This window comes from Diospyros lotus, chromosome 15 (genome assembly GCF_014633365.1).
Source record: "Diospyros lotus cultivar Yz01 chromosome 15, ASM1463336v1, whole genome shotgun sequence".
Classification (NCBI taxonomy): domain Eukaryota; kingdom Viridiplantae; phylum Streptophyta; class Magnoliopsida; order Ericales; family Ebenaceae; genus Diospyros; species Diospyros lotus.
The window spans coordinates 11,047,278-11,071,266 of NC_068352.1; the positions used below are offsets into that span (position 1 = coordinate 11,047,278).

The 23,989-nt window shown below is 39.3% G+C and overlaps 1 protein-coding gene and 1 non-coding gene across 3 annotated transcripts; one reads left to right on the forward strand and one right to left on the reverse strand.

Annotated features, from left to right (window-relative positions):
* The first annotated feature begins 738 nt into the window (after positions 1 to 738).
* On the forward strand, positions 739 to 845 carry LOC127792710 (small nucleolar RNA R71). The gene has a single exon (XR_008021182.1). It is a non-coding gene; the product is annotated as a small nucleolar RNA R71 (small nucleolar RNA).
* Positions 846 to 3,124: 2,279 nt separating this feature from the next.
* On the reverse strand, positions 3,125 to 23,989 carry LOC127792140 (putative 4-hydroxy-4-methyl-2-oxoglutarate aldolase 3). 2 transcript variants are annotated; one of them, XM_052322514.1, is made up of 3 exons: positions 23,848 to 23,989; positions 23,478 to 23,667; positions 3,125 to 3,838 (listed from the first exon to the last, which is right to left on the reverse strand). In XM_052322514.1, exon 3 carries the CDS (start codon positions 3,828 to 3,830, stop codon positions 3,330 to 3,332), a length of 501 nt encoding a protein of 166 aa, XP_052178474.1. In that variant the 5' UTR covers positions 3,831 to 3,838; positions 23,478 to 23,667; positions 23,848 to 23,989; the 3' UTR covers positions 3,125 to 3,329. The 2 variants fall into 2 exon arrangements, with proteins under 2 accessions (XP_052178474.1, XP_052178473.1); XM_052322513.1 differs by lacking the exon at positions 23,478 to 23,667.

Below are 23,989 nucleotides of genomic sequence, written 5' to 3' on the forward strand. Positions count from 1 at the left end.
TTATACCCCGCTCCTTGTTGTGATCGCATTTACTTGCTCCTTCAAATTCACCTCAGTGTTGCTAGGCCACGTGCCCAGTTACCTCTCTGTTAGGATTTTTGCTAGTTGCCCAATCTCATTTTCAATATTCTTAATGGCTGCATCGGTCGGTCACTTCATTCTTGAAGCTTTGAAACTACTTCTTCCCATCCTCCTTTTTCCCTTTGTGGCCGCCCTTGTTTTGGTGGATTTTGGATGTTCTGAGTATTACCATAAGAGAAATGAGGATGATTCCTCCAACCCATATTGTATGTCTGCCAGAATGGGTTATTCTACTGCCTTTAGAAATTTTGCTGACGTTGAAAATTTTGAGCATAGGTAGCTTGCTCCGTGAATGGTGGATTTATGAGCAACGGGCATTCAGATGATGGATGAGTTGCTCCACAAGTTTCACATATGGGGAGTGATCCTTGCACCATATTAGCATTCAAAGAATACTTTAAGGCTTCCATCTGCTTTGATAGTGCATCAATCTTAGCCAACATCAACATGTTAACATCCACTCCATGCACTCCATCTACTCTTTTATGTGAGTTTCTATCTAGCCACATCATTAAGTGCTCACTCATTGTCTCAAAAAGGTCATGAAGCTCCCCAGCTAATTTGTTTTGGATAGATCCTCCTGTTGTAGAATCAACTGCAGAGCGACCATGAGGAGTGAGTCCAGCATAGAAAAAGTGATTTTAAGCTCATAGTGGAAAACCATGACTAGGATACTTTCTCAACAGCTCCTTGAATCTCTCCCATGCTTCATGAAAATTTTTAGACTCAGCTTGTCGAAAAGTTGAAATCTTATGCTTAAGCTTGTTAATCTTGGCCGGTGGAAAGTATTTGAGTGTGAACTTCTGTACCAAGTCTGTCTATGTAGTAATACTGCCCGGTGGTAATGAGTCTAACCACTCTCGAGCCCTGTCCTTCTGAGTGTGAGGGAAGAGGTGCATCTTGAGTGCTTCTTCATTAATTCCTTGGTACTTGACATTCCCACAATACTCTAGAAATCGAGACAGGTGGGAGTGTGGATTTTCCTCACTCATTCCATAAAACGGTATGTTGTTGGCGAAGAGATTGATCACGTCCGACCTTAACTGAAAGTTCTCATTCCCGTAAGGCGAATAGATTATACTTGATTGATGCTCAATCACTGGGGGCATCATGAAGTCCCCCATCAGAATGTCTATTTTGTTGACTTCAACAGGCTGCGCCATTTGAACGAGTTGATTGGCGTTGTCACCCATATTATTCGGTTGCTCTTCCTTCTTTGCTCTCTGTTCACGACATCTTTGATGGAACATTTTTTCTATCTTAGGATCGAACTCACAAATATCCAAATGTTCTGAATGGCTCATGCACTATCTCAATCCCTGCACCTACACAAATTGAAATAGCTCAGCCCAAAAAATAATGAAAACAAAATTTAACAGTTAAAGCTAATATCAGTCAAAGCAATAATCAAAAGAGCTAGTCCCTGACAATGGCGTCAAAAACTTGTCTGCCTATTTCTATCACGCCGCAAGTGGACGGATCGTGACAAGTAATATAGTGATAAGTAAAGTGTCGTACCCACGAGGACTAACTTTTGGCGTTTACCTTAACCGATTTAACCTTAACCTAACACACACATTAGCAATGACTTCAACTGTAACGAAAACTAATTTACTAATAAAAGATGTAAGTAGAACAATTTCTTTGATTCAAAACTCACAAAACTAAGACACTAGGGTTTGTGAATCCACCATCGACCTTCTATGATTCAATTGTTCATAACTCAGATCTTCCTATTCCTTATCCTAGGTTGAAAATCGATGATCCAATTACAACCAAAAGTCTCTCTCGATGGTCATTCAATTCAATTCTATGTATATATATATGAGATTAACTATCTCTAGTCAACCTTCAAACATATAAACATGCATTCAATCACAGTGATCATCACAACATGATTTCATAGGGCATAACGGTATCTCTACCTATTATAAGACCATATGTTTAATCCGTATTGAATCTCTCAAAAACAATACAAATCACAAATACGTTTCAATGGTGATCAAGTATCAAAACGACATTATGAACATAACAAACAATCAACCCAAATGAATAAGAAAATAGCAAACCGAGTAACTTTAAATCAAACCATTAGAAGTTGAGATTCCATCATTCACCCTAGCTATAAACAATTAGCAATGCATTCTTACAATCAAAAGAAAAAGCAAAAAGTTGAGATCCATAACAGAGATTTGAGAAAGAAAAGAAAAATACAACCTAAGAGTATAGTCTTCAATCTTCCGCCAGCTCCTCCTTCCTCAAAAACTCTCCCCAAAACTCCAACTTCCCTATGTCATGCATCTTTGCTGATTTCTCACCAGAACTCAATTGAATCTAGCCAATCATCCGACCTTGATTGTCTTGTAATCAATCTTAATCAATCTTGATCTTGATCTTCTACAACAATTTGATTAGGCATGCAATTTTTTATTCAAGTTCAATTTTTTTTTAATTCTTTTACTTCCTATATCTTTCTTATTAAGGATCAGGAATACAGACCAAAGGTAATGTTTTTACCTTCTACATGTCCTATGTATGACCCTAGGTCATGTTTTGCCCATATACATGTCCTGTGTATGATTCATCAATGGGTTTGGTCTATTCCAAATTTGTTTGTCCAAAATTCAAATCCAAAGTCATCTTCACAAGTTTGTAGCGTTTAGATATTTTTTTTTGCAGTCTTTCAAGTTTAATTGTTTTTAATTGATATCAAAATTCAAAGCCACCACCATGTTCTTCAATTATGTCCGCTTTAAGACCCATTAACCGGTTTGTCTTAATTTAAATTGGTTTGAGTTTTATGTATGTTGGTAAACTACTCACCAATTTATCATGTATTTCAACTAATTTTGGACTCAAATAATTTCTAATTTGGTTTTTGACAAAGATTAAATCCCACGGGTTCATCTTTATGTCATCCATGAAGCCCAGCACTGGGTTCTATCCAATCTACCCGGTTTGGTCGAATTTCAATCTTCTCCATCTACTTGCTGTCGGTCGCTATTCAACAGAGGAAAAAGCTTTTTAGCAAGTGCACGTCATGTGTAAAGATTCTGGGGGGAGGGGAGGTCAAGAATCAAGGCAGTGCTGTATATTGATGGATTCTCCATCAATAAATGGGATAACTGAGTACATTGGCGTAGCAATGTCAGGGGAAAACGAGTACATTTCCTATGTTCGTTTTCAATGGCTCCTCTTACTAAACAGGAGAATGAATTCAGCCCATAACAACAACTACTGCTGCCGGTTCAGATGGAGAGCTCTGTTTTTGAAACAAGAATTCCATCACTATCTGCATACAACCATTCACCATCTCGGATCAAGGTTCCTGCAACATAAATGGAGACGTGCTTTTCACCAAAGCCCTTTTTGTTCGATTTCTGGGGATGGGATGCCAAAGCTCTAACCCCAATATCACAGCCATTAATCTCATCCACATCTCTAATGCAGCCATTGACTACGATACCCGCCCACCCCATATTCTGGGCCAGTTGCCCTAAATTCCCTCCCACCAAGGCGCATCTCATGCTTCCTCCTCCGTCTATGACTAGAACTCTCCCGTCACCTTTGCTTTCCAGAAGCTCCCTCACCAGCACATTATCTTCAAAAACCTTGAGGGTCACAATTGGACCTGAGAAGGCCTGACGCTGCCCATAAATCTGGAAGATGGGTTGCAGACATCGCAGATCACCACTGGCAAGCAGCGCTGCATTGGCATCACAAGCTTCAGCAGTTGCCAAATAGGCCATGGAATCTCCTGCAAAATGTGGATTGAGACATCCAGTATTAAGGAAATGGGAGCCATAGAAGGATCCATTAAGGAAGACACATATCATGTGCTGAATCATACGAACTTGGCATTATGGATACATGTTTCAGAAATCCTTCCCAACATTTTAATTCAGAATTAAGCAACATAAAGTTTTAACTTGTCTAATAGCTACTTCTGAGCTACTTGATTACAAATACTTGGTAAATAAAATCTTGCATTGATCATGAAGACGCCAAACACACCAGTGGAACCTGATAATGAAAGGGCAGCCAGAAAATACATTTATAGCGTGATGAGGGGGGAGACAAATAATTTCAGTTACAATAATCAGTGCAAGGAAGGAAAGGTTGGAACCAAAATGATGCTCTCAACTTTAGAATTAAGAGCATGGTCACAACCTAGAAAGTGGGTTCCGTGACTGGCATTGATCCCAATGCTAGGGCAACCTGAACCCTTGGAATCAACAAGCCACATGTACAATGTTACTCATTATATTACATGTGACGACACTGAAATATCCTGTTGAATAGTCTCATATATTCAATATCCAATATCATTTACACATGTCTTAACTCTAATAGCATAATTATAATTAAATCCAATCCTTTCATATGGAACAAAAATTCATATAATGATAAAAAGAAGAAATAATTAACTCGAGGTTGGACTCTGTGTCAATGTGTCCACACAGATTGTATCTAGAGAACGAATGTACTCAAAACTAATGAGACTGGATGACTAAACCAGAGACATATCACTGAGCCAAAACCTGAAAATGTTTTTATCAACCATATGAGCCCCGGGGTCAACTAACAAAAGCATGTCATGTCCACTAGGAGAAGATATAAAATCTTATGCCACATGCAACATGTGAAAGATAAATAACAGTTGCAAGTTTTAGAAGTCATATAATCATGTAAAACAATCGCGCATTCAATTGAACATGTAAAACTGCGATCTCATATAACAAGAGAACTGTTAAAACATGTATAACTTAGGTTGAGACACCATGGTTTCTCATATATCACATACATGCTAACCCACAGATCCCTGTTGTAAGCATGCAGTGTCCTCAATTACTAGTCCCATATGTAAAGTAAAAAACATAATGTCTTACAGACTAGGTTGTGCCAAAATCTTCACATATAACTTGCAATTTACACAATATATATCATGCACAGATATAAAACAACTTCTCATTTTTTTTTTCCCAATGGATTTAAAACAGTTTATGAATAAAACCATCGGTTTCATTATTAGAGTGTACCTATACAAATAGTCAAATATTTCTACAGTATAGTTTCCAATGCATGTAAAGAACATAAACTTTTTCATAGCATAACAATAGTAGTTGCCTATGAACACCTACATACAAATCTAAGTATGTCTCTCACTAGGTTGTGTCTCAAATCCTACAATCAAATAAGACTAGAATCAAAACTTGAATTAAAAACCGATGCCTATACGAATAAATGTTAAACTTAGTGCGTAACCACGAATAGTGCCCAACGTTATGGGTTTCAATACTTTTTTCATGTACCATTTGGCCAATTAATCTTGTGCTTGGCATTACATTGACCATGGCATAAAATTATCCCAACACTTAACTTAAGCATCAGAGGGTCTAGGCAGGAGAAATCCCTCTGTGCCTTCTGACTTGCTTCTGCCTTGTAGATTACTTCTTTGGGCACACATCAACTCTCTCGAACAACGAAGACTCACTTGAACCACTTATTCCACATAGAACTCTTCCGGTCACACTTGTTCGGGGCACACTAGTTGACTTCTTCTATGCGCACTCTTTGAGACACTCCTGTCGGGCAATTCCTCAGGGCCACTTTGTTCTCCCAGACAACGGATCAAGCCGTGCCCCGACCAATCCTACCACAGACTTCTCTGACCACAACCTTGCTCCTCCGTCTCACCTGGCCTTACCGACCTCTTGCTGAGCTTCCTCAACAAACAAATTGTCCACTACTTGTGCTCCAACATGAAGATAATGAAGAAAAACTAGTGTATTTGGGGAGCCAACTGTCACCTCAGGAAAGGCAAGAGATTGTCCACTGCTTGTGCTCCAACACCGATATCTTCGCATGGAGACCTATTGACATGGCTGACATTGACCCTCAAGTGGATCTCTAAACATTTAAATATCAAGCCTAGAGCAAAGCCCCTCAAACAAAAGAAACGCAATATCGCATCTAACAAGCTACCAGTCCTCCAAAAAGAGGTGAATAAGCTCTTATAGGTTGGATTCATCCAAAAGGACTAGCTCGCCAATGTGGTAATGATAAAGAAGCATGATGGAAGGTGGTGTGCCTATGTAGACTTCATTGACTTGAATAAAGCTTGCTTAAAGGATTTCTATCCTTTACCCCAGATTGATCGAATAGCGGATGAAACATCAAGCCATGAAATACTGAGCTTTCTTAACGCCTTCTCAGACTACCACCAAATCAGCATGTACCCACCTAATGCAAAGAAAACATCCTTCATCACCAAAAAGGGGACCTACTACTACAATATTATGCCTTTCGAGTTGAAGAATGCCAAGGCCATATGTCAACGGATGGTTAATAAAGTGTTCAAGGACTTGTTGGAGAACCACCATGAAAGCCTACGTTAATGATATGATAGTGAAGAGTTGCCAAGACAAACCTTATTTTAAAAAGCTCGCTTAAGTATTCGCGGTTTGTCAACAATCCAACATGCGACTCAAACCCAACAAGCGTGCCTTTGGTGTCTACTCAAGCAAATTCTTGGGTTAATAACATAGCAAGGGATCAAAGCCAGTCCTTAAAAGATCAAAGCCATCTTAAACATGCAACCTCCCTTGCCTTGTAGCTCTCAACTAATTCCTCTCCAAGCTTGCTGAGAAAAGTCTGCCATTCTTCCAAGTCCTTAAAGGTAGGAAGCACTTTCAATGGAATGCAAATTGTGAACAAGCTTTCCAAACCTTGAAGACCTACCTTAAGGGAATCCCACTATTAACTTAACGAGAGAGTAGGGTTAGTGATGTGTTATTGAAGAAGACTGAGCAAGCAAATCAACCCATATACTATGTTAGCAAAGTCTTACAAAGGGATGAAATGCCGAGAAGGTGGCTCTTGCTCTTATTGTGGCAGCAAGGAAACTAAGACTTTACTTCCAATCTCATAGAGCCATTGTGCTCGCTAATCAACCCTTGCACCAAATCCTTCAACGACCAGATTGTTCAGGTAGACTAACCAAGTGGGCCATCGAGCTTAGCAAGTATGATATACATTTCGAGCCTCGAAAAGCCATCAAGGGACAAGCACTAGCAGACTTAATCATGGAATGCACCCATACTCTCGTCTCAGTGACAGTGCCTGGTCCCGAGTGGATGTTGTTTGTTGATGGAGCCTCAAACGTCAAGGAAATAGGTCGGTGTTGTGATTATATCTCTTGAGGACAAAGTGCTCAAGTACTCCTTGCAATTCACCTTCCTAAGTTCCAACAACATCGCAGAATATGAAGCCCTTATTGCTGACCTAAACATCACCAAGAAGCTTGAAGCCCAAAAAATCATAGTCACAGTGATTCCCAGCTCGTGGTTCAACAATTCCAAGGTACATACAATTGGTGCAGTATCTTCAAAAGTTATGTGGGTTGGCCTGCTCCTTCACTGACTTCTAGCTTGTGCAAATCAACTGCGCCCTCAATCAACACATTGACACCTTATCTAAACTGGCCTTGACAAGGGACACTCTCGGGCAGCTGATTCACATGGAAGTTCTTCAAAGGCCAAGCATAGAGAAAAATGAGGTTGAGACTGCAGTTAACTTCATTGGAAGTTCTTCAAAAGTGAATGACTTCAGCACACCGACGCTAGGTCAATGGATGAAGCGAGCAGAGTCTTTAAGGTTGTCGAAAGCTCTTCAAAAGCGATCCTTCAGGGAGACACTCAAGTGCAAGACCTTCAGGTGCATAGAAAAAGTCAGTGGGATCCACAGGGGGTCACCCTCCCAGTATTTATAGACAGAAACCCCAAAATGTGAATCAGCCAGCAATCAATGTGCGCACAACTCTTCAAGCCGCAAAATGCCCTGGTCTTCCGCGAATCTGATGCCTGATAATTCTTTTGCGAGCCCAAAGCCCAACAACTCTTCGACAACCAGCCAGGCTCTTCCGCATTAAAAGTGTATGGACACTTTTGGGGACTCAATCTCTTAAGGTATCCTTCCGAGTGAGTTCTTTCGCAGGAGCCCAAAGCAAGTCCCAACTTCTCCGAGGCAACTCCCCCGCGTCTCTATATACTTTTCCCTTTGACTTTCAGTCAAAGACAATAGTAGAGAGCCATTTGTGACCTACCCTCCATGGCAATTCCCTTGGAGAAGTCTCCAGGGAGATCCCCCCGAAAAAGAGCATTTGTTCCCAAGAGAAGGCCTTCTCCCAGAAGGGTTCTTCGGGGGTAGTCCTCCGAAGACTTGGTTCGCATTCGAGCATCACCCAATCAAGTAATCCTCCCAGGGAAGTCCTGAGGGAAACTCGTCTCCCACATTGCTTTACCCCATGTTGTTCCTCACATGGCCTACCCTTCTTCAGGCCTCCTTCCTCTGAGGGACCATTCTCCCCCAGGAAGGTTCTCATCAGGGTCCTTCCAAGCTTAACCCTAGACAACCTCATGTGCCTAGGAGAACTACGCATCCCCTGCACGTGCGTCACGTGTCCCAATCATCGACCAATAAATATCCCCTGACCTTTCATCTTCTAGATCTTTTTTCCCGACTCTTCAACTAGCCCGAACAACTCTTTCACATAGTTCTTCAAGATAGCATTTACACTCCATCTACACCAACTGCATATTTCACCTGCACCGTATCTGCATATATTTTCCACCATGGAAACACCTAACTTAAGCATCGGAAGACCTGCGAAGGAGAAATCCCCACGTGCCTTCTAACCTGCTTCTACCTTGCAAACTACTACCTTCAAGCACACATCAACTATCCTGGACAACGGAGACTCGCCCAGACCATTTCTTCCACACAAAGCTCTTCTGGTCACACTTCTTCAGGGCACACTAGTTCCCTCAGAGACTTCTTCGGTGCAGACTCTTCGAGATACTCTTGCTGGGTAATTCCTCGAGACCACCTTGCTCTTCCGAACAATGGATCAAGCCTTGCCCCGAGCAACCCTGTCGTAGACTTCTCTGACCACAACCTTGCTCCTCCATCTCGCTTGGCCCTGCCAACCTTTTGCTAAGCTCCCTCAACAAACAAATTTCAATTGTTGTATTCAAACAACAACAAATACTCTCTCTCTCTCTCTCGTCCTCCTTGTCATCTCCATCCTCACGACATTGAACCATCGCCCACTCTCGAATCCATTGTCCATCACCATCATCTCTTCCTCCAACTTCTTGTCACTGTCGACTACTCAAGTAACACCACCACCATTCACCTAGGCACCTCCACAGACCCAACATCTCTGGTCCTTTTTTTATCTTCCAACCTCTCTTTCTCCCTCATATTCTTTGCAACCAAAACCACCATCATCCACAATCACCATCATTGCCATCATGAACCTCTCACTCCTTCGTTGTCAAAATTTGAATGCTACCATACCATTCACCTTTGCTCTCTCATTCTTACCATCAACCCTTTGGCACCACCTTCTGCCACCATGAAACCCAAAACTGCCTTCCCAATCTCCCCCTCTCCTCTGCTTTCTCCCTCCAGCTGATTAAACTCATCAGATTTTGGGTTTGATTTTTTATTGGGATTGATCAAATTTGGGACTTGGGTTTGATCATATTTGGTACTATGTTGTGATGTGCAGCATCCTATTGTATGAGCATAAGTGTATGAAAGAATTGATAGACACCCAAGAAGAGGGTGAATTGGGTTTTAAAGAATTTTTCTTGATTTAAAAGCACTTTAAGAAAAATAGTTTGGACTTTTACAAACTAATGCTTTAAATAAATCCTTGTCATAAACTGATAACTACAAAATAGATTTAATACAAGAAATCTTATCCTTTTCAAGATTTAGAAAGCCTTTGCTGAAGAATGAAAAAATTGATTTTAGATTGTTAAAAATAATTCTTGATGTAAAAAGAAAAACAGTGCTAAAATGAAAGAAAGAATGCAATGCACCACACAGCAAAATTATAATGATTTGACCAACAAGCCTACTCCACTCCATTGGCTCCTCACCAAGGATTTAACAATCTACTTAGTTTTTTCAGGCTCAACTATAACCTCAAGATATAAGAAGATTTGAGGTTGTTCTCTTCGTATTTCAATTTTAGTTTTGAGTTTTGAATTCATTTTTAATTATGTGTTTTGAGATTGATGAAAACGGGTTCTTTATGTCTGCAGCGTTTTCCGCGTTTTGAAAATTTTGAGTGTGTTTGTGATGAAAATAACCAAAACAACTTTTATTGTATTGAGTTTTCTTTACAAAAATTTTCCTTATTTTCGAAAATGCGTTTTTGAAAATATAAAAGTAACCATGTTTTCACTATTTTGCAAAACTGAAAACGGCCCGAAAACAGCAAAAAAAATAAGACCTTACAATTTAAGCTCAATTGTGAAGCTCTCACAAGATTGAGATAAAATACAAAAAAATAAGGGGCTGTTCTCTTTGGCATTTTCAGCTCGTTTTCCATTTTCAGTTTTTCAAAACACTCAAAACACGTTTACTTACTCATTTTCAAAAACGCATTTTGCAAAACACACAAAAAATTTACACAGAAAACTCAAAATGCCAAAAACACGTTTTGGCTGTTTTCAGCCAAAACCAGCCTCCATCCAAAACACGGAAAACAGCCACCGTTTTCATCTCTTTTCTTCAACCTCTCTTTTCTCTTCTCTTTTTTTCTGTTCAAGCTCGATCACCTCCATCATCCATGCCACCGCCATCACTGCAATTGCTCGCCACGACCATCACTGCCACGCCCAAATCCGCCTGTCACTGCCATCTTCCTTGCCCGCCATAGCCCTCTGAGCCCAAATTCTCCATCGCCACTGCCTTCCATGCCAAGATTGGCCACTGCCACCGCCATCGCCCTCGCCCTCGCCTGTCACTGCCCTCCAAGCCCAGATCTGCCACAGCTACCGCCGGCCACTGCCTTCCACGCCCAGATCTGCCACTACCACCGCCACCGCCACTGCCACCGCCATCGCCACTGCCATCGCTCTCGCCCGCCACTGTCCTCCACGCCCAAGCCATAGCCACCGCCTGCCATGCCCAAATCTAGTCGCCCGCCATCGCCCTCTGCCATTTCTTCCTTCCGCGCCTCCACGCCCAATTAATATAGTTTTTGTTATTTTATGCTTTATATATTTTTAAATATTTATGTTGTGAATAATTTAAATCTCAAAATTAATATCAAATTTTAATTTATAGGTAAAAATAAATTTATTATGAAATTAATAGTTGAGTAAAATTAAAAATGACTTAGAATGTACTTTGTAATTTTAATATATTATATATGATTAAATTATATAATTTGTATTATATTTGAAATTCTTTAAATTAAATTTATAATTTATTTTGAATCAAATTTCTTAAATAAATGATCATAAAATAACATTTTACAAAATTTCAAAGTAAACGCATTTTCCAATTTTCTGTTTTGAGAAACAATTTTTCAGAATAACAAAGAGAATGCGTTTTTAAAAATTTCAAAACAGACACTCAAAACACAAAACTCAAAATGAATTCAAAACTCAAAACTCAAAACTGAAACACAAAGAGAACACCACCTAAGCTTCCCCCAATAGAAAAGAGAGAGGATTGAGAAATAGATAAGCACTCTTTCTCTCTTTCTCTGATTAAAGATAAGAACTTGAAGTATTCTTTTGGCTCAAGTTAGTTGGAAGAATTCAAGAACGGCAACCTTCTTCATCTTCATCTCCTTTTATAATTGTTGTCTAAAGGATAGTTTACTTTTTTATAAAATAATTATTAGAATATTTAAATATCATGCTCAATTATTTATAGAATATTTAGAGCCTTTCTGGAGCCTAAACGATCCAATCCGTGTCTTAAAAACACGTGCAACAGCTAGTTTAATAGCTATAAAATTGAGTTCAGCAGCCATTCAATCGACTAACTCAGGCTTTCACTCAACTAATGAAAGTCTATACTCGATTATATAAGCTTCATACTCGATTATATTTTAACAGCACTCTATTATACTTCAGATGCTCAAGTAAGCCCATCGGATATGCGAGTAAACTCTTTAGCAACTTGATTAAACTTGAAATACAGAGTTCGCATATCATACTCAACTACCACTCACTAGTAGTCGATTATTCATCAAAATACACTTGATTGCTCATACAAAATACTCGATTAAAACCTTATAAGCAATCATACTCAACTAAGGAACCAATATACTCGAATAATGCAAGGATATACTCAATTATGCACAACTCTTAGTCGATTACAAAGCTGAATCATTCGACTATCACTTTGATCAATTGATTAATTTTAATATAGCCAAAACCTTGTAATAAACACTTGGATCACCAAGAGCATTTACTCAAAAGACATTTAAATATACTCGATTATCAATCAAACAAAATATATTGTTTTGAATAACATCAAAACAATTTTCTCCTTAATAACAACAACTAAATGAGAAACATAAATCATTAACATATGAAGCACAAGTTTCCCATAAGCACCTCGACATTATAGACATTAAGTTTAAAATATAGAACACATTTTTCTCATAGCTCAAACAAACACAAGTGTTGTTTGTGAAAATTGGATAAATCTAACTTTCCAAATACATCCACTTGATTACATAAAAACCCTTAGAGGAGCCAAGCAAAAGAGATATTCTTAAAGCACATGACTTTGATAATAAGTTGAGAACAACACATGTTACTCAACTAAAACATGATATTTCTTGATTCAAATAAGAATCATTTCAACATGAAACATAAGGATGCAAAACACATAGAAACATGATTTTTCATAAAAACTTTACGAAATATATTCTCATGAAACACATATAAGTCAAATAGCTTACTTGCCACTTAACTTGAGACATTAAACATACTATATCTTTTGTTAACAAGTAAAGGATTAAGCAATGGGTTTGAGATAAGGGGATAAGAAGCCAACATTATACTATTTTTTATCTCCTATGTAAATCTGTAAAATATAGAGATAATGTTATAATCTAGTCCTATTAATTAGGGTTGTAATCTTTTCCTAGTTTTTAGGAGAATTATTAGGATGTCTCTTGTATATATAGGTTGCAGCATATGTGGGATGAATACAAGTTTTCTATTCTTCCTAAAACTCTCTTTTAACATGGTATCAGAGCCAGCCATCTAAAGAGCTTTTTTTCTCGACCTTCATTGCCCTTTTTTCTGCTCCGACAGTCAGTGCCATTCTAGCCTTTTTTTTGTTCCGTTTTTTTCTGAACGATTACAGCCAGTTTTGGCCCTCTTTCTTTACCCGATAAGTATTTCCAAGATCTTCCTAAGATGTCTACCATCTCCAACAACAATCCTATACCAAAAGTAGTTGAAACGAGCAGCTCTTTAGAAGTTCCATTCTCTAGAACTAGCAGTACAAGAAGTGGGGGAGAATTACAAAATCTCCAGGCGGCCTACCGGTTGAACGGAAGAAACTATCTAAAGTGGTCTCAGCTTATCCGAACCTTTCTCAAGGGGAAAGGGAAGATAAGCCACCTCTTAGGAACCGGTCCCAAGGAAGGAGATCCCATGTTTGCTGCATGGGATGGGGAGAATTCCTTAGTGATGTCTTGGCTATGGAATTCAATAGTAGTGGAGATAAGTGATATTTTGATGTTCTTAACAACTGCTAAAGATATTTGGGAGGTTGTCAACGTCACCTATTCTAAGGTGAAAGATGCAACACAGTGTCATGTCCCTAGAAGGATTAGAAGGATAATATTGTAATAGGGATATAATAAAAGAGTAATATTGTAATAGGCTTATATTAGTTTGTTAGGAGTGTTTGTTAGGAGCATATAGATGCTGTTAGAAATTAGTTAAAGAGCTATTTATGCCTATAAAAAGGCCCATTGTAAGAAGAGATGATTATGCATGAATTGATAAAATGAAATTCTGATTCTCTCTACAATTCTCTCTCTTCTCCCTCTTGTTTCTCTCTATTGCTCTCCCTCATTTCTCTCTACATCCTTCCCCCATTTCTGTCCAAATTTCCCTCTAAACATTCTATTCTTAGTTCTACTCAATCGGATCCTTCCGATTGCCAATCCAAACTTATTATGAACCCTAGGTTCATGACAAATGGTATCAGAGCAATCCATCCTTGGCTGTGGTTTTGATTCGAGTTCCGACGATGATTATCACTGAGTTCCTACGGCGATTATCAGTTGTTGATAGGCGATTGTTTCCAATTCGATTCGGAGGATATTAAGATCGGCAATGAAAGAGAGAGCAAGTAGTTCTCGCCAACTGCATCAATTAATCCTAAGCAGTTCGAAATTGAAAGACGAGTAGCGTCGGGAGGTGACGGCCGAAACTCGGGCAATTCTTGTCTAATGTTGAAGGCGAAGCGAGCCAAGGGAATTTTGATAGTGGCTCCAAGAAAATTGCAGCAAAGCCAGGGTTCTTCGACCACATCGGTGATTGGGTGACTTGATTCTAGGTGATTTTTGGCTGAACCTCGGAATTTGATTCCGCGACCCGAGGAGGAAACTGTGGTAGCAGGATCGGCTTGAAGAGGAACAACACTGCAATTTGCGACTCCTAGAATCAGAGTCGAAGGCAAGTTAGGTTGCTGAAGGCAACTTTGAAGGACCAAGGGAATCCCAAGAAGTTGATTCTCAACAGATCGATTGCCGACGGTTGTTACAACGTTCAATCCAGGAAGTCGCGATTAGTGTAGGAGTTCCGAGCGAATGCGAACGGCCAGGAGGTTGCGATTTGGACTTGGGAGTGTTGCGATGCAGTGGGTTGGACTTGGGGGTGTCTCGATACAGCGGGCGTTACAATTTGGACTCAGGAAGGGGTGTAGCTATTGAACTAACAGTGAGTTCTGGTGATTTTGGAATCAGAAGCGATCACAATTGGCTGTCGATTAAGAATCAGCTACAAGAGGAGAAGCCGAGCAAAGTAATTTTGGTTGGGAATTCAAGACGACAAGAGCTAGGAAAGTGCTGACGGTGATATCGAGTTGAATTTGAAGTCAAATCAGAGTGCCACAGCAGGTATTGGATCAGAAACGGAGCGAATGTGAAGGTGGAAGCGTGAATCACTTTTAGATTAGGTTGTCGAATGTGAAGGTGAAACGAAGCGACAATCAAAGGTGGAACAGCAGGGTGAATTGCTGCTATTTTTTTCCGAGTTGTTGTGGTCGATCAAGAAGGGGAGGTGAGTGTAGGAGACTTTTGCAACAAGCGAGCCAGAAGGCGTAATCAAATCTGCTGCCTAGCGGTTCATTGTGCTGGAGAATTAAAGATTGCTAACAGTGGTGAGGCAATCGCTTGTCTTAGGCAACTGCTGTAAAGTGGAAAAGCAGGTTGATTGCGGCTAATTTCCGAGTTGGGGTAGTGTGGGTCAGCAAGCCAAAGCACAACAGCAAATTCCAGCAAGTGACCCTCGACTGCTAATTTCAAAAGCATGTACAGAACTCCCATTCCTTAGCCGTCAAAGTATGTTGTTGGTGAAAATTCAGCCATGAGTAGCAGTGCATATATGAGACCATTGGAGTCTCAATTGCAACAGAAGAATTCTTCATTTTCAGCTGGAATTGAGCCTCAATGGCAGCCAAAGAAGGCTGCATTTTCAGTGGGGTATCCTACTCGTGAAGTTAGGGACGACAGTACATACATGAAGCAAAATGCTTCATTTTTAGTTGGAATGGAGCCTCTATGGCAGCCAAAGAAAGATGCATTTTCAGTTGACCAGAAGCATCAAACATGGGGAAAGGATTTTGAGAAGGAGATCAGCCACAGGGACTAGGAAAAAAGTAGGATTGGTGAAGAGTGCGAGGAATTTGGCAGTATGTTCCGCGATAAGCTACAGGAGTTTGCGATGATACTAATCAAGAAGTATCATTACAACTTCCCCGCTGAATACTTCGATGATTATCGCGGGAGTTTTAACAAAGACAAAATTCCTTAAAATAAAGCCGCTGAAGGAAAAATTAAGGAGGCGGGAAGCAGATTCATTGCTCACCTCCAATGTTGAGCAGAAGAAGTATATCGGTTTAGGCAAAATTGACAAGAAAGATGCCAACTCATTACCCTTGTTGGCTAGTGCATGGGCTGAAGGATTTAGGGGTGTTTCAAATCAGAAGTTTGTGGGAAATGGAATAGCATTGGATCAAGAAAATCTAACTGAAGGACCCTCAATCCACACAAATATTGAGGCTGGAATCCTTCCTCCTATTTTGGACCTACCAAAAGCTAAGGATTCTTTGGCTTAGGGTAAAATGGGCAGCGAGAAGGTGGAGAAGGCTGAGGAGTACATGGAAGAAGAGGGTGAGGAAGAGAAATTGGAGAATGGCAGTCTCTCAAGCACTCTTACTAGTGCTGAGACACTTAATGCTATTGATTTCTGGAAACAACAGAAGGAGCCAAAAAAGCCTCTTCACCAAGTACTTGAGAAGAAGGAACAAGGGATTGCACCAAGCACCTTGCTTGGAACATCTCACATGTATGTCATTGGCACGGGCACACAAGACAAAGCAAAGGTAACATTGCAACAAGAAGAGTTGGAGGTAATGTACAGATTTTTACTTGCAGAAAGGATTGAAATTCTGTCCATAATTGAAAAGGATGGGGTTGTAAGGCTGATGGTACATTTGGGACCATTTTTAACGGCATTAAGGGGCAGATGGCTGAAATTGGTGTGGCAGCAAGACATAATGCTGTTGCTGCTGAGGAGAAAGAAAAGAGAAGGCAAAAGAAAAGGGAAAAACAAAATAAGAAGAAGAAAAAGCGAAGAAGAAACCACTAGGTGAAGATGGGCATTGGATAAAGAAGCAACGGCTAGGTGGTAATAAGTTTCTTGGGGACAAGAAACATTTCAAATGAGGGAAATTGTCATGTCCCTAGGAAGATTAGAAGGGTAATATTGTGATAGGGATATAATAAAGGGGTAATATTGTAATAGGCTTATATTAGTTTGTTAGGAGCACATGGGTGTTGTTAGAAATTAGTTAAGGAGCTATCTATGCCTATAAAAAGGCCCATTGTAAGAGGAGATGATTATACATGAATTGATGATATGAAATTCTGATTCTCTCTACAATTCTCTATTTTCTCCCTCTTGTTTCTCTCTATTGCTCTCCCTCATTTCTCTCTACATCCTTCCCCCATTTCTGTCCAAATTTCCCTCTAAACATTCTGTTCTTAGGGTGTGTTTGATTGCATTACCTAGAATTTAATTCTAGGTAATGATTGCCCAGAAAATAAAAACCACCCTACCCCCTTGGAAAATGAATTCCATGGAAAGAATCTTTAAATGCTTGTACCATACACATTTTTCATAGAAAAATTAAAAGTGTTTGATTGCTTCCATAGAAAATATGTATAATAATTACACATTTTCTATGGTAAATGTGTGCAATCAAACACACTCTTAGTTCTACTGAATCAAATCCTTCCGATTGCCAATCCAAACTTGTTATGAACCCTAGGTTCATGACACACAGATCTATGAGGTTCGGACTAAGATTGTAGCAACTAAACAAGGGGTAAGATCTATCACTGAATACTCTAATGTGCTACAAACTCTATGGCAAGAATTGGACCATTATCAATGCCTAAAGATGAAATGTAGTGAAGATGCAGCCTTACATAAAAGATTTGTGGAGAAAGAGAGAACTTACAATTTCTTGGTTGGTCTTAATATGGAGTTTAATGCAGTAAAAGTTCAAATACTTGGTAAGAGGAGTTACCTTCCCTAAATGAGGTAATCTCTCTAATTCGGGCTGAAGAAAGGCAAAGAGGAGTAATTCTAGACACTGTCCCTATGGAAAGATAAGCATTAGTGGCATTGAAGGCTCCTAAAGAAGAAAAGAAGGCTGCCAGGAATAAGGTTGCAGGCGATAAAGATCCTCGAGACTCTCTATGGTGTACTTTTTGCAAAAAATCGAGTCATACCATAAAGATATGCTGGAAGCTACATGGGAAACCATCTAAAGGAGGATAGCTGGGAGGCCAAAATCAAGCCTATATGGCCAGCAACCAACACCAGGGAGAGCATAAACTAGCAAAACACAAGGAACGAGGAGATGGTTTGGAGTTTAATCGAGCAGAAATTGAGAAGTTAAGGAATTTTCTAAATTCCCTTGACAAGAAAGAAAAAGGTACTTGTTCTCTTGCACTTACAAGTATGTGCTCTCATTCTCTTACCCTACATGCTTCAGGAATAACTCAATCTAACTCTTGGATCCTTGATTCTAGGGCAACGGATCATATGACCCCTTTATCCCATTATTTCATTACCTATAGCCCTATTCAAGTTCTAGAAAGATAACCTTGGCCGATGGGTCCTTAACCACTGTTGCTGGCCAATGAGACATTATTCTTAATAAACATCTTACTCTTAAGGATGTTCTCCATGTCCCTAAACTATTCACCAACCTTATTTCCATTCAAAAACTTGTCCTAGACAATAATTGCAATGCTAACTTCTCCTCCACCTTTTGTAAAATTCAAGAACAGGAGTCGAAGAAGATGATTGAGCTTGCTAAAGCTAGGGCTGGCCTATACTACCTTGATGAATCAAGTAGGCAAGAAAACAAGGGCAAGGTGAATCTTGTGGTCTTGTTTGGTGCAATCCAATAAAAACCAAATCTAGTTACATCACCATCATCTTGGTCATCCTTCATTTTTTACCCTTAGAGACATGTTTCCAACTTTATTTAGGAGTGTTGATATTAGAGATTTTCATTGCTCTATTTGCAAATTTGCTAAACACAAAAGGGTGCCTTATTCTTCATATAATAAAAGAACCTCTCTTCTGTTCACACTCTTATTCATAGTGATGTTTGGGGCCCTGCACCTGTTCCCAATATTTTTGGGGCACGGTGGTTCATAACATTTGTAAATGATTGCACTAGGGTAATGTGGTTGTTTCTTATAAAAAATAAATTTGAAGTAAGCACTATTTTTCCTAACTTCTATAATATGATTAGTACTCAATTTGGAGTGCCAATCAAGAGGCTAAGATTTGATACTGCCAAAGATTTTTTCAACCATTCCCTCACACAATTTTGTCAACAAAAAGGGATCATCCATGAATCATCTTGTCTATATATCCCTCAACAAAATAGAGTAGTCGAGAGGAAAAATGGATATCTATTGGCTGTGACTAGGGCACTACTTTTCCACCATAATGTTTCAAAAAATTATTGGGGAGAAGTTGTTTTAACTGCCACTACTCTCATCAATAGACCGCCTTCACAAAACCTCAAGTCCTATAGCCCTATTCAACTCTTAAACAAACATTTTCTTGAAACTCACATCTCTAGTGACTGGAAACCAAAGAGTTTTGGGTGTCTCCTTTGTGCATGTTCATAATCCTCATAGAGGCAAACTAGACCCTAGAGCTCTCAAGTGCATCTTTGTGGGTTATTCCTCTGCCCAAAAAAGGCTATAGGTGTTAAACCCTTCTTCCAAGAAATTCCTAGTCTCAGCTAATGTCACTTTTGTGGAAAATTCTCCTTATTTTGATCAATCTTCTGATCACCAAATCATTTCTAACAGGGAGTCACTTGTGTGTCTCCCTAGTCTAGAATTTCCACCTTATTATACACCTCATTCGAATCTGGTTCACACACAGACTGCATCAGACAAGATTCCAGAGGAGACCCAGCCAAGTATTCCTCCTCTCAAGGTCTATTCCAGGCGGCAGACACTGGCTCCTAACCCTATGCACGACCAAGAGTCCAATTCCTCCCCTGAACCTGCCAAACCTCTTGCCAGTCCAACAGGTACACCTTTTTTTTATTCTTCTACATCTACGATAGAACCCATTGAAGCTAAGAGTGACCCTACATTTTCCCCCAGTGACCTTGAATGGCCTATCGCCCTTAGAAAGGGAACCAAGACCAGCACCCTTTGCACCAGGTCCTCTCCTATTCCAAACTATCTACCTCCCACAAAGCCTTCCTAACCAGCCTTCATACCATTCCCCTTCCCCACCATTTTTCCGAAACTGTAAGGGATGAGAACTGACAGAATGAAATGGAAGTCAAGATGGCAACCTTGGAAAGAAAATAAAACATGGGAGCTAGTTCAATCACCAAAAGGAAAACAACAGATAGGATGCAAGTGGGTGTACACCATTAAGTACAAATTTGATGGGACCTTAGATCAGTATAAGACAAGGCTAGTGGCCAAGGGATACACTCAAGTATATGGCATTGACTACCTACACTCTTTTGCTCCTGTTGCAAAGCTAAATACAGTCCGGGTTCTCTTGTCTCTAGCTGCTACCTTAGGTTGGCCACTACTTCAATATGATATAAAAAATATCTTCTCACATGGGAACCTAGAAGAGGAAGTTTACATGGACCCATCACCTGGTTATAGTCCCACAACCCGAGGGCAGTTCATGTGTCGATTGAAGAAGGCCTTATATGGCCTTAAACAATCCCGTAGGGCTTGATTTGGCCGATTTTCTCACGTGATGCTCACTTTAGGGTATAAACAAAGTCAAGGAGACCACACCCTCTTCATTCATCACTCGGCCACAAGGGGAGTAATAGTATTACTTGTATATGTGGATGATATTGTTGTGACCAGAAATGATGAAGAAGGTATGACTAAACTCAAAGAATGCCTAATCAAGGAGTTTGAAATTAAGGAATTGGGACGATTAAAGAATTTCTTAGTCATAGAAGTTGCACGCTCACAAGAAGGCATCTTTATCTCTCAACAAAAGTATGTTGTGGACTTGCTAACAAAAACCGGATTGATAGGGTGTAAGGCTACTGAAACTCCAATTGACCCCAACCACAAGTTAGGGGAAGTTCCAAGGGATAAAGAGGTGGATAAAGGGGGGCCTACCAAAGGCTGGTAGGAAAGCTAATTTACCTAGCCCACACTCGGAGAAACAAGAAACAAAGTGTGGTGGCCCGGTCAAGTGCAAAGGCAGAATTCAAATATATGGCTCTTGGAGTTTGTGAGTTGCTCTAGCTAAAAATTTTGCTAGATGACTTGAAGATTGCCTTGGTGACACCTATGAGACTCCATTGTGACAACAAGTCGGCGATAAACATTGCCCACAACCCATTCCAACATGATAGAACCAAGCATATTAAAGTAGACAGGCATTTTATTAAAGAAAAACTTGACAGTGATTTAATTTGTACTCCATATATATCATCTTGTGAACAGCTTACAGATGTCCTCACTAAAGGATTGCCCGCAACCGTATTTCAGAAGACGACCAGCAAGCTTGGAAGGGATGATATCCATTCTCAATCTTGAGGAGGGTGTTAACAAATAAAGGATTAAGCAATGGGTTGAGATAAGGGGATAAGAAGCCAAAGATATTTTTAAAGATAAGTCAAGATTATACTATTTTTTATCTCCTATGTAAATCTGTAAAATATAAAGATAATGTTGTAATCTAGTCCTATTAATTAGGGTTGTAATCTTTTCCTAGTTTTTAGGAGAATTATTAGGATGTCTCTTGTATATATAGGCGGCAGCATACATGGGATGAATACAAGTTTTCTATTCTTCCGAAAACTCTCTTTTAACATCTTTAAACAACAACATAGCAAAACTTTAAATCACAAAGATATATATTCACAAAATCCTTATGAAGCATACTTCACATAAAACATTCATAAGTCAAGTAACTTATATTTACTTGACTGAAATAAAACATATAGAGTATAAAAAATATGTTGAGCTCAATAAATGTTGTTCAATCAACAAAGCACAACATTAACACAAAGATACTCTACCTTGATCATTATGATAACTCATTTATATATCAAGATAAGAGCACACATAGGCTGAACAAAAGCATGTATGATTTCTATACTATGCACTCTATCATACACAAAAGCTACTAATGCATACTTTGAGTAATTCTTAAAGAATAGAAACCTTAGAATTATATTACTCAAATGCATGAACTTAAAACATGAGCAACACTAGGAAGTATTGCTTGAAAACATACATCATTTAAATTCTATTTTAACTATTATCTAGATGCCTTAGGATAGAATCTCTTAATTACATCTATATTCTTATTCAAGTGATTAATCCATCACTTGATTATCAATCTGAGCAGCTTAAATAGAATGTTACTCATAGCTACAAGGCAACAAACATTATAGCTCTATGAATTAGAGTTTAGAATCGTTGCCTAAGCATATGTGCATTTACTCAAGAGCTTATATGATTGACACTAAAGCATCAACTTAATTATGTTATTTATTATTAATGGCATGAATATTATTTTTGCAAGATGTGAAATTAAGATTAATGATCTTACTGAAGATATTGTACAACTGGATTTTAAAGAGACTACCAACATGCTATTCACTCAATGTTCTAATTCTATCATTTGAATGCGTGATACATAATTGATGGAAAACAAATGTTTGATTTTTATATGTTGAGGAGAGTTAGATGATTGTATTTGGGATTTGGATGATTGTATTTGGAGATTTGGATTAATTTTTTTTATTGCATGGATGATAAAATGTGGGATTTTATTAGAGTTTGTTATTAATATGTTATAAATGTATGTTGACTGGTTAAATATAAATAATGTTCATAGGTTAAATTATTTGTTTGTGCGTGAATAAAATTTTGTATGTGTATTGAATAGGTTTTTTTATACATTCAATAGATTTTTACATGTTACAGGTAAATAGGTTGGACGGGTTAATAGGAGACACAGCACGACCCATTTAAATTAAACGGGTTAACAGGTGACACGACATGACAAATTTAATTAAACGGGTTGAACAGGTCGTGTCATGTTACACATTTAATAAACATGTCGTGTTCGGGTTTAAGGAATTTGACACGATTATTAAACGGGTCATGTTCGGGTTAGTTTGATACGTGTTATACGTGTGTCTCAACACAACACGATTACGACCCGCCAATCCGTATTGCCAGCCCTAAGATAAACCTATGAAGATTCTTTGACCTTGCACATATTCAAGGTAACCTAAACATATATCTTATCAAGATAAGCTTAACATATCAATAATCTTATAAGGATATAATATAAGAAGACATTAAAGTTGTTGGCATCAATGCAATCATCATCAAAACACTCATAACATAAACTCAATTAATACCTAGTTTTCATTTGTACACACCAAATGTAGAATTGTTTATATTTTCAAGTTATACCTCATCTATCAAACATAGAAGGGTACTAATTTATATCATCATCCGTTTACCAGACGGCCTACGGCCCCAACTTAAAATTCAAAACCACGCCCAAGACTCCATTAAGGTAGCCAAACAGCCCCTTAGCTGGAAAACCAAAGAGGCATTCCAACCGCCGTCCGCCGCTGCCGATCGCCGCCGGCCAGCGGTTCGGTGATCAGAATCCACCGCCAGATATCCCCAATCACTGTGACCGAAATATCCCAAACGAAAACAATCCAACGGCCCCATTTGCGTAGATCTAAGAATTAATTTTGAGACTTACCGTTGCCGTCGCCACCGCTGGCCACTGATTCCGATGATCTGGACCGGTCAGCGGATTCCGTCGACCGCGGCGGTTCATATATCCAAAAATGAGATTGATTCGACAGTTGGATTTTGTAGATTGAAAATTAATTTTCTTGTCAAAACTTGCGTTTCTGAAAAAGCGTCGCCGGCCACCGTACACGGTGATTCTGATGATCAGAACCGACAATCAGATTCTTCTTGGCCCAGTGATCCACATATCCAAAAATCAAAAGAATCTAACCGTTGGATCTCAGTAGATCTATGTTTAAAGAAGTTGATATTCTTCCCAACTCGCGTATATATACATTCATATAGCGTGAAAAGGAGAAGGGTCCTAGAAACCTCACCTGATAGGGGTTCAAGGCTCCTTCGTCGTCGTCGTCCCCGCCGGCTCGCCGGAAAATGGCCAGCGCCGTCCGGTCGCACAAGAGTGAGAGCTGTTTTGGAGAGAAAATTCAGTCCAGAGAGAGAGAGCGATGCAGCTGAATG

What these genes read in the sequence shown, in the direction of transcription:
- LOC127792140 (XM_052322513.1), bottom strand. Translation starts at nt 3,830, where the DNA reads ATGGCCTATTTGGCAACTGCTGAAGCTTGTGATGCCAATGCAGCGCTG.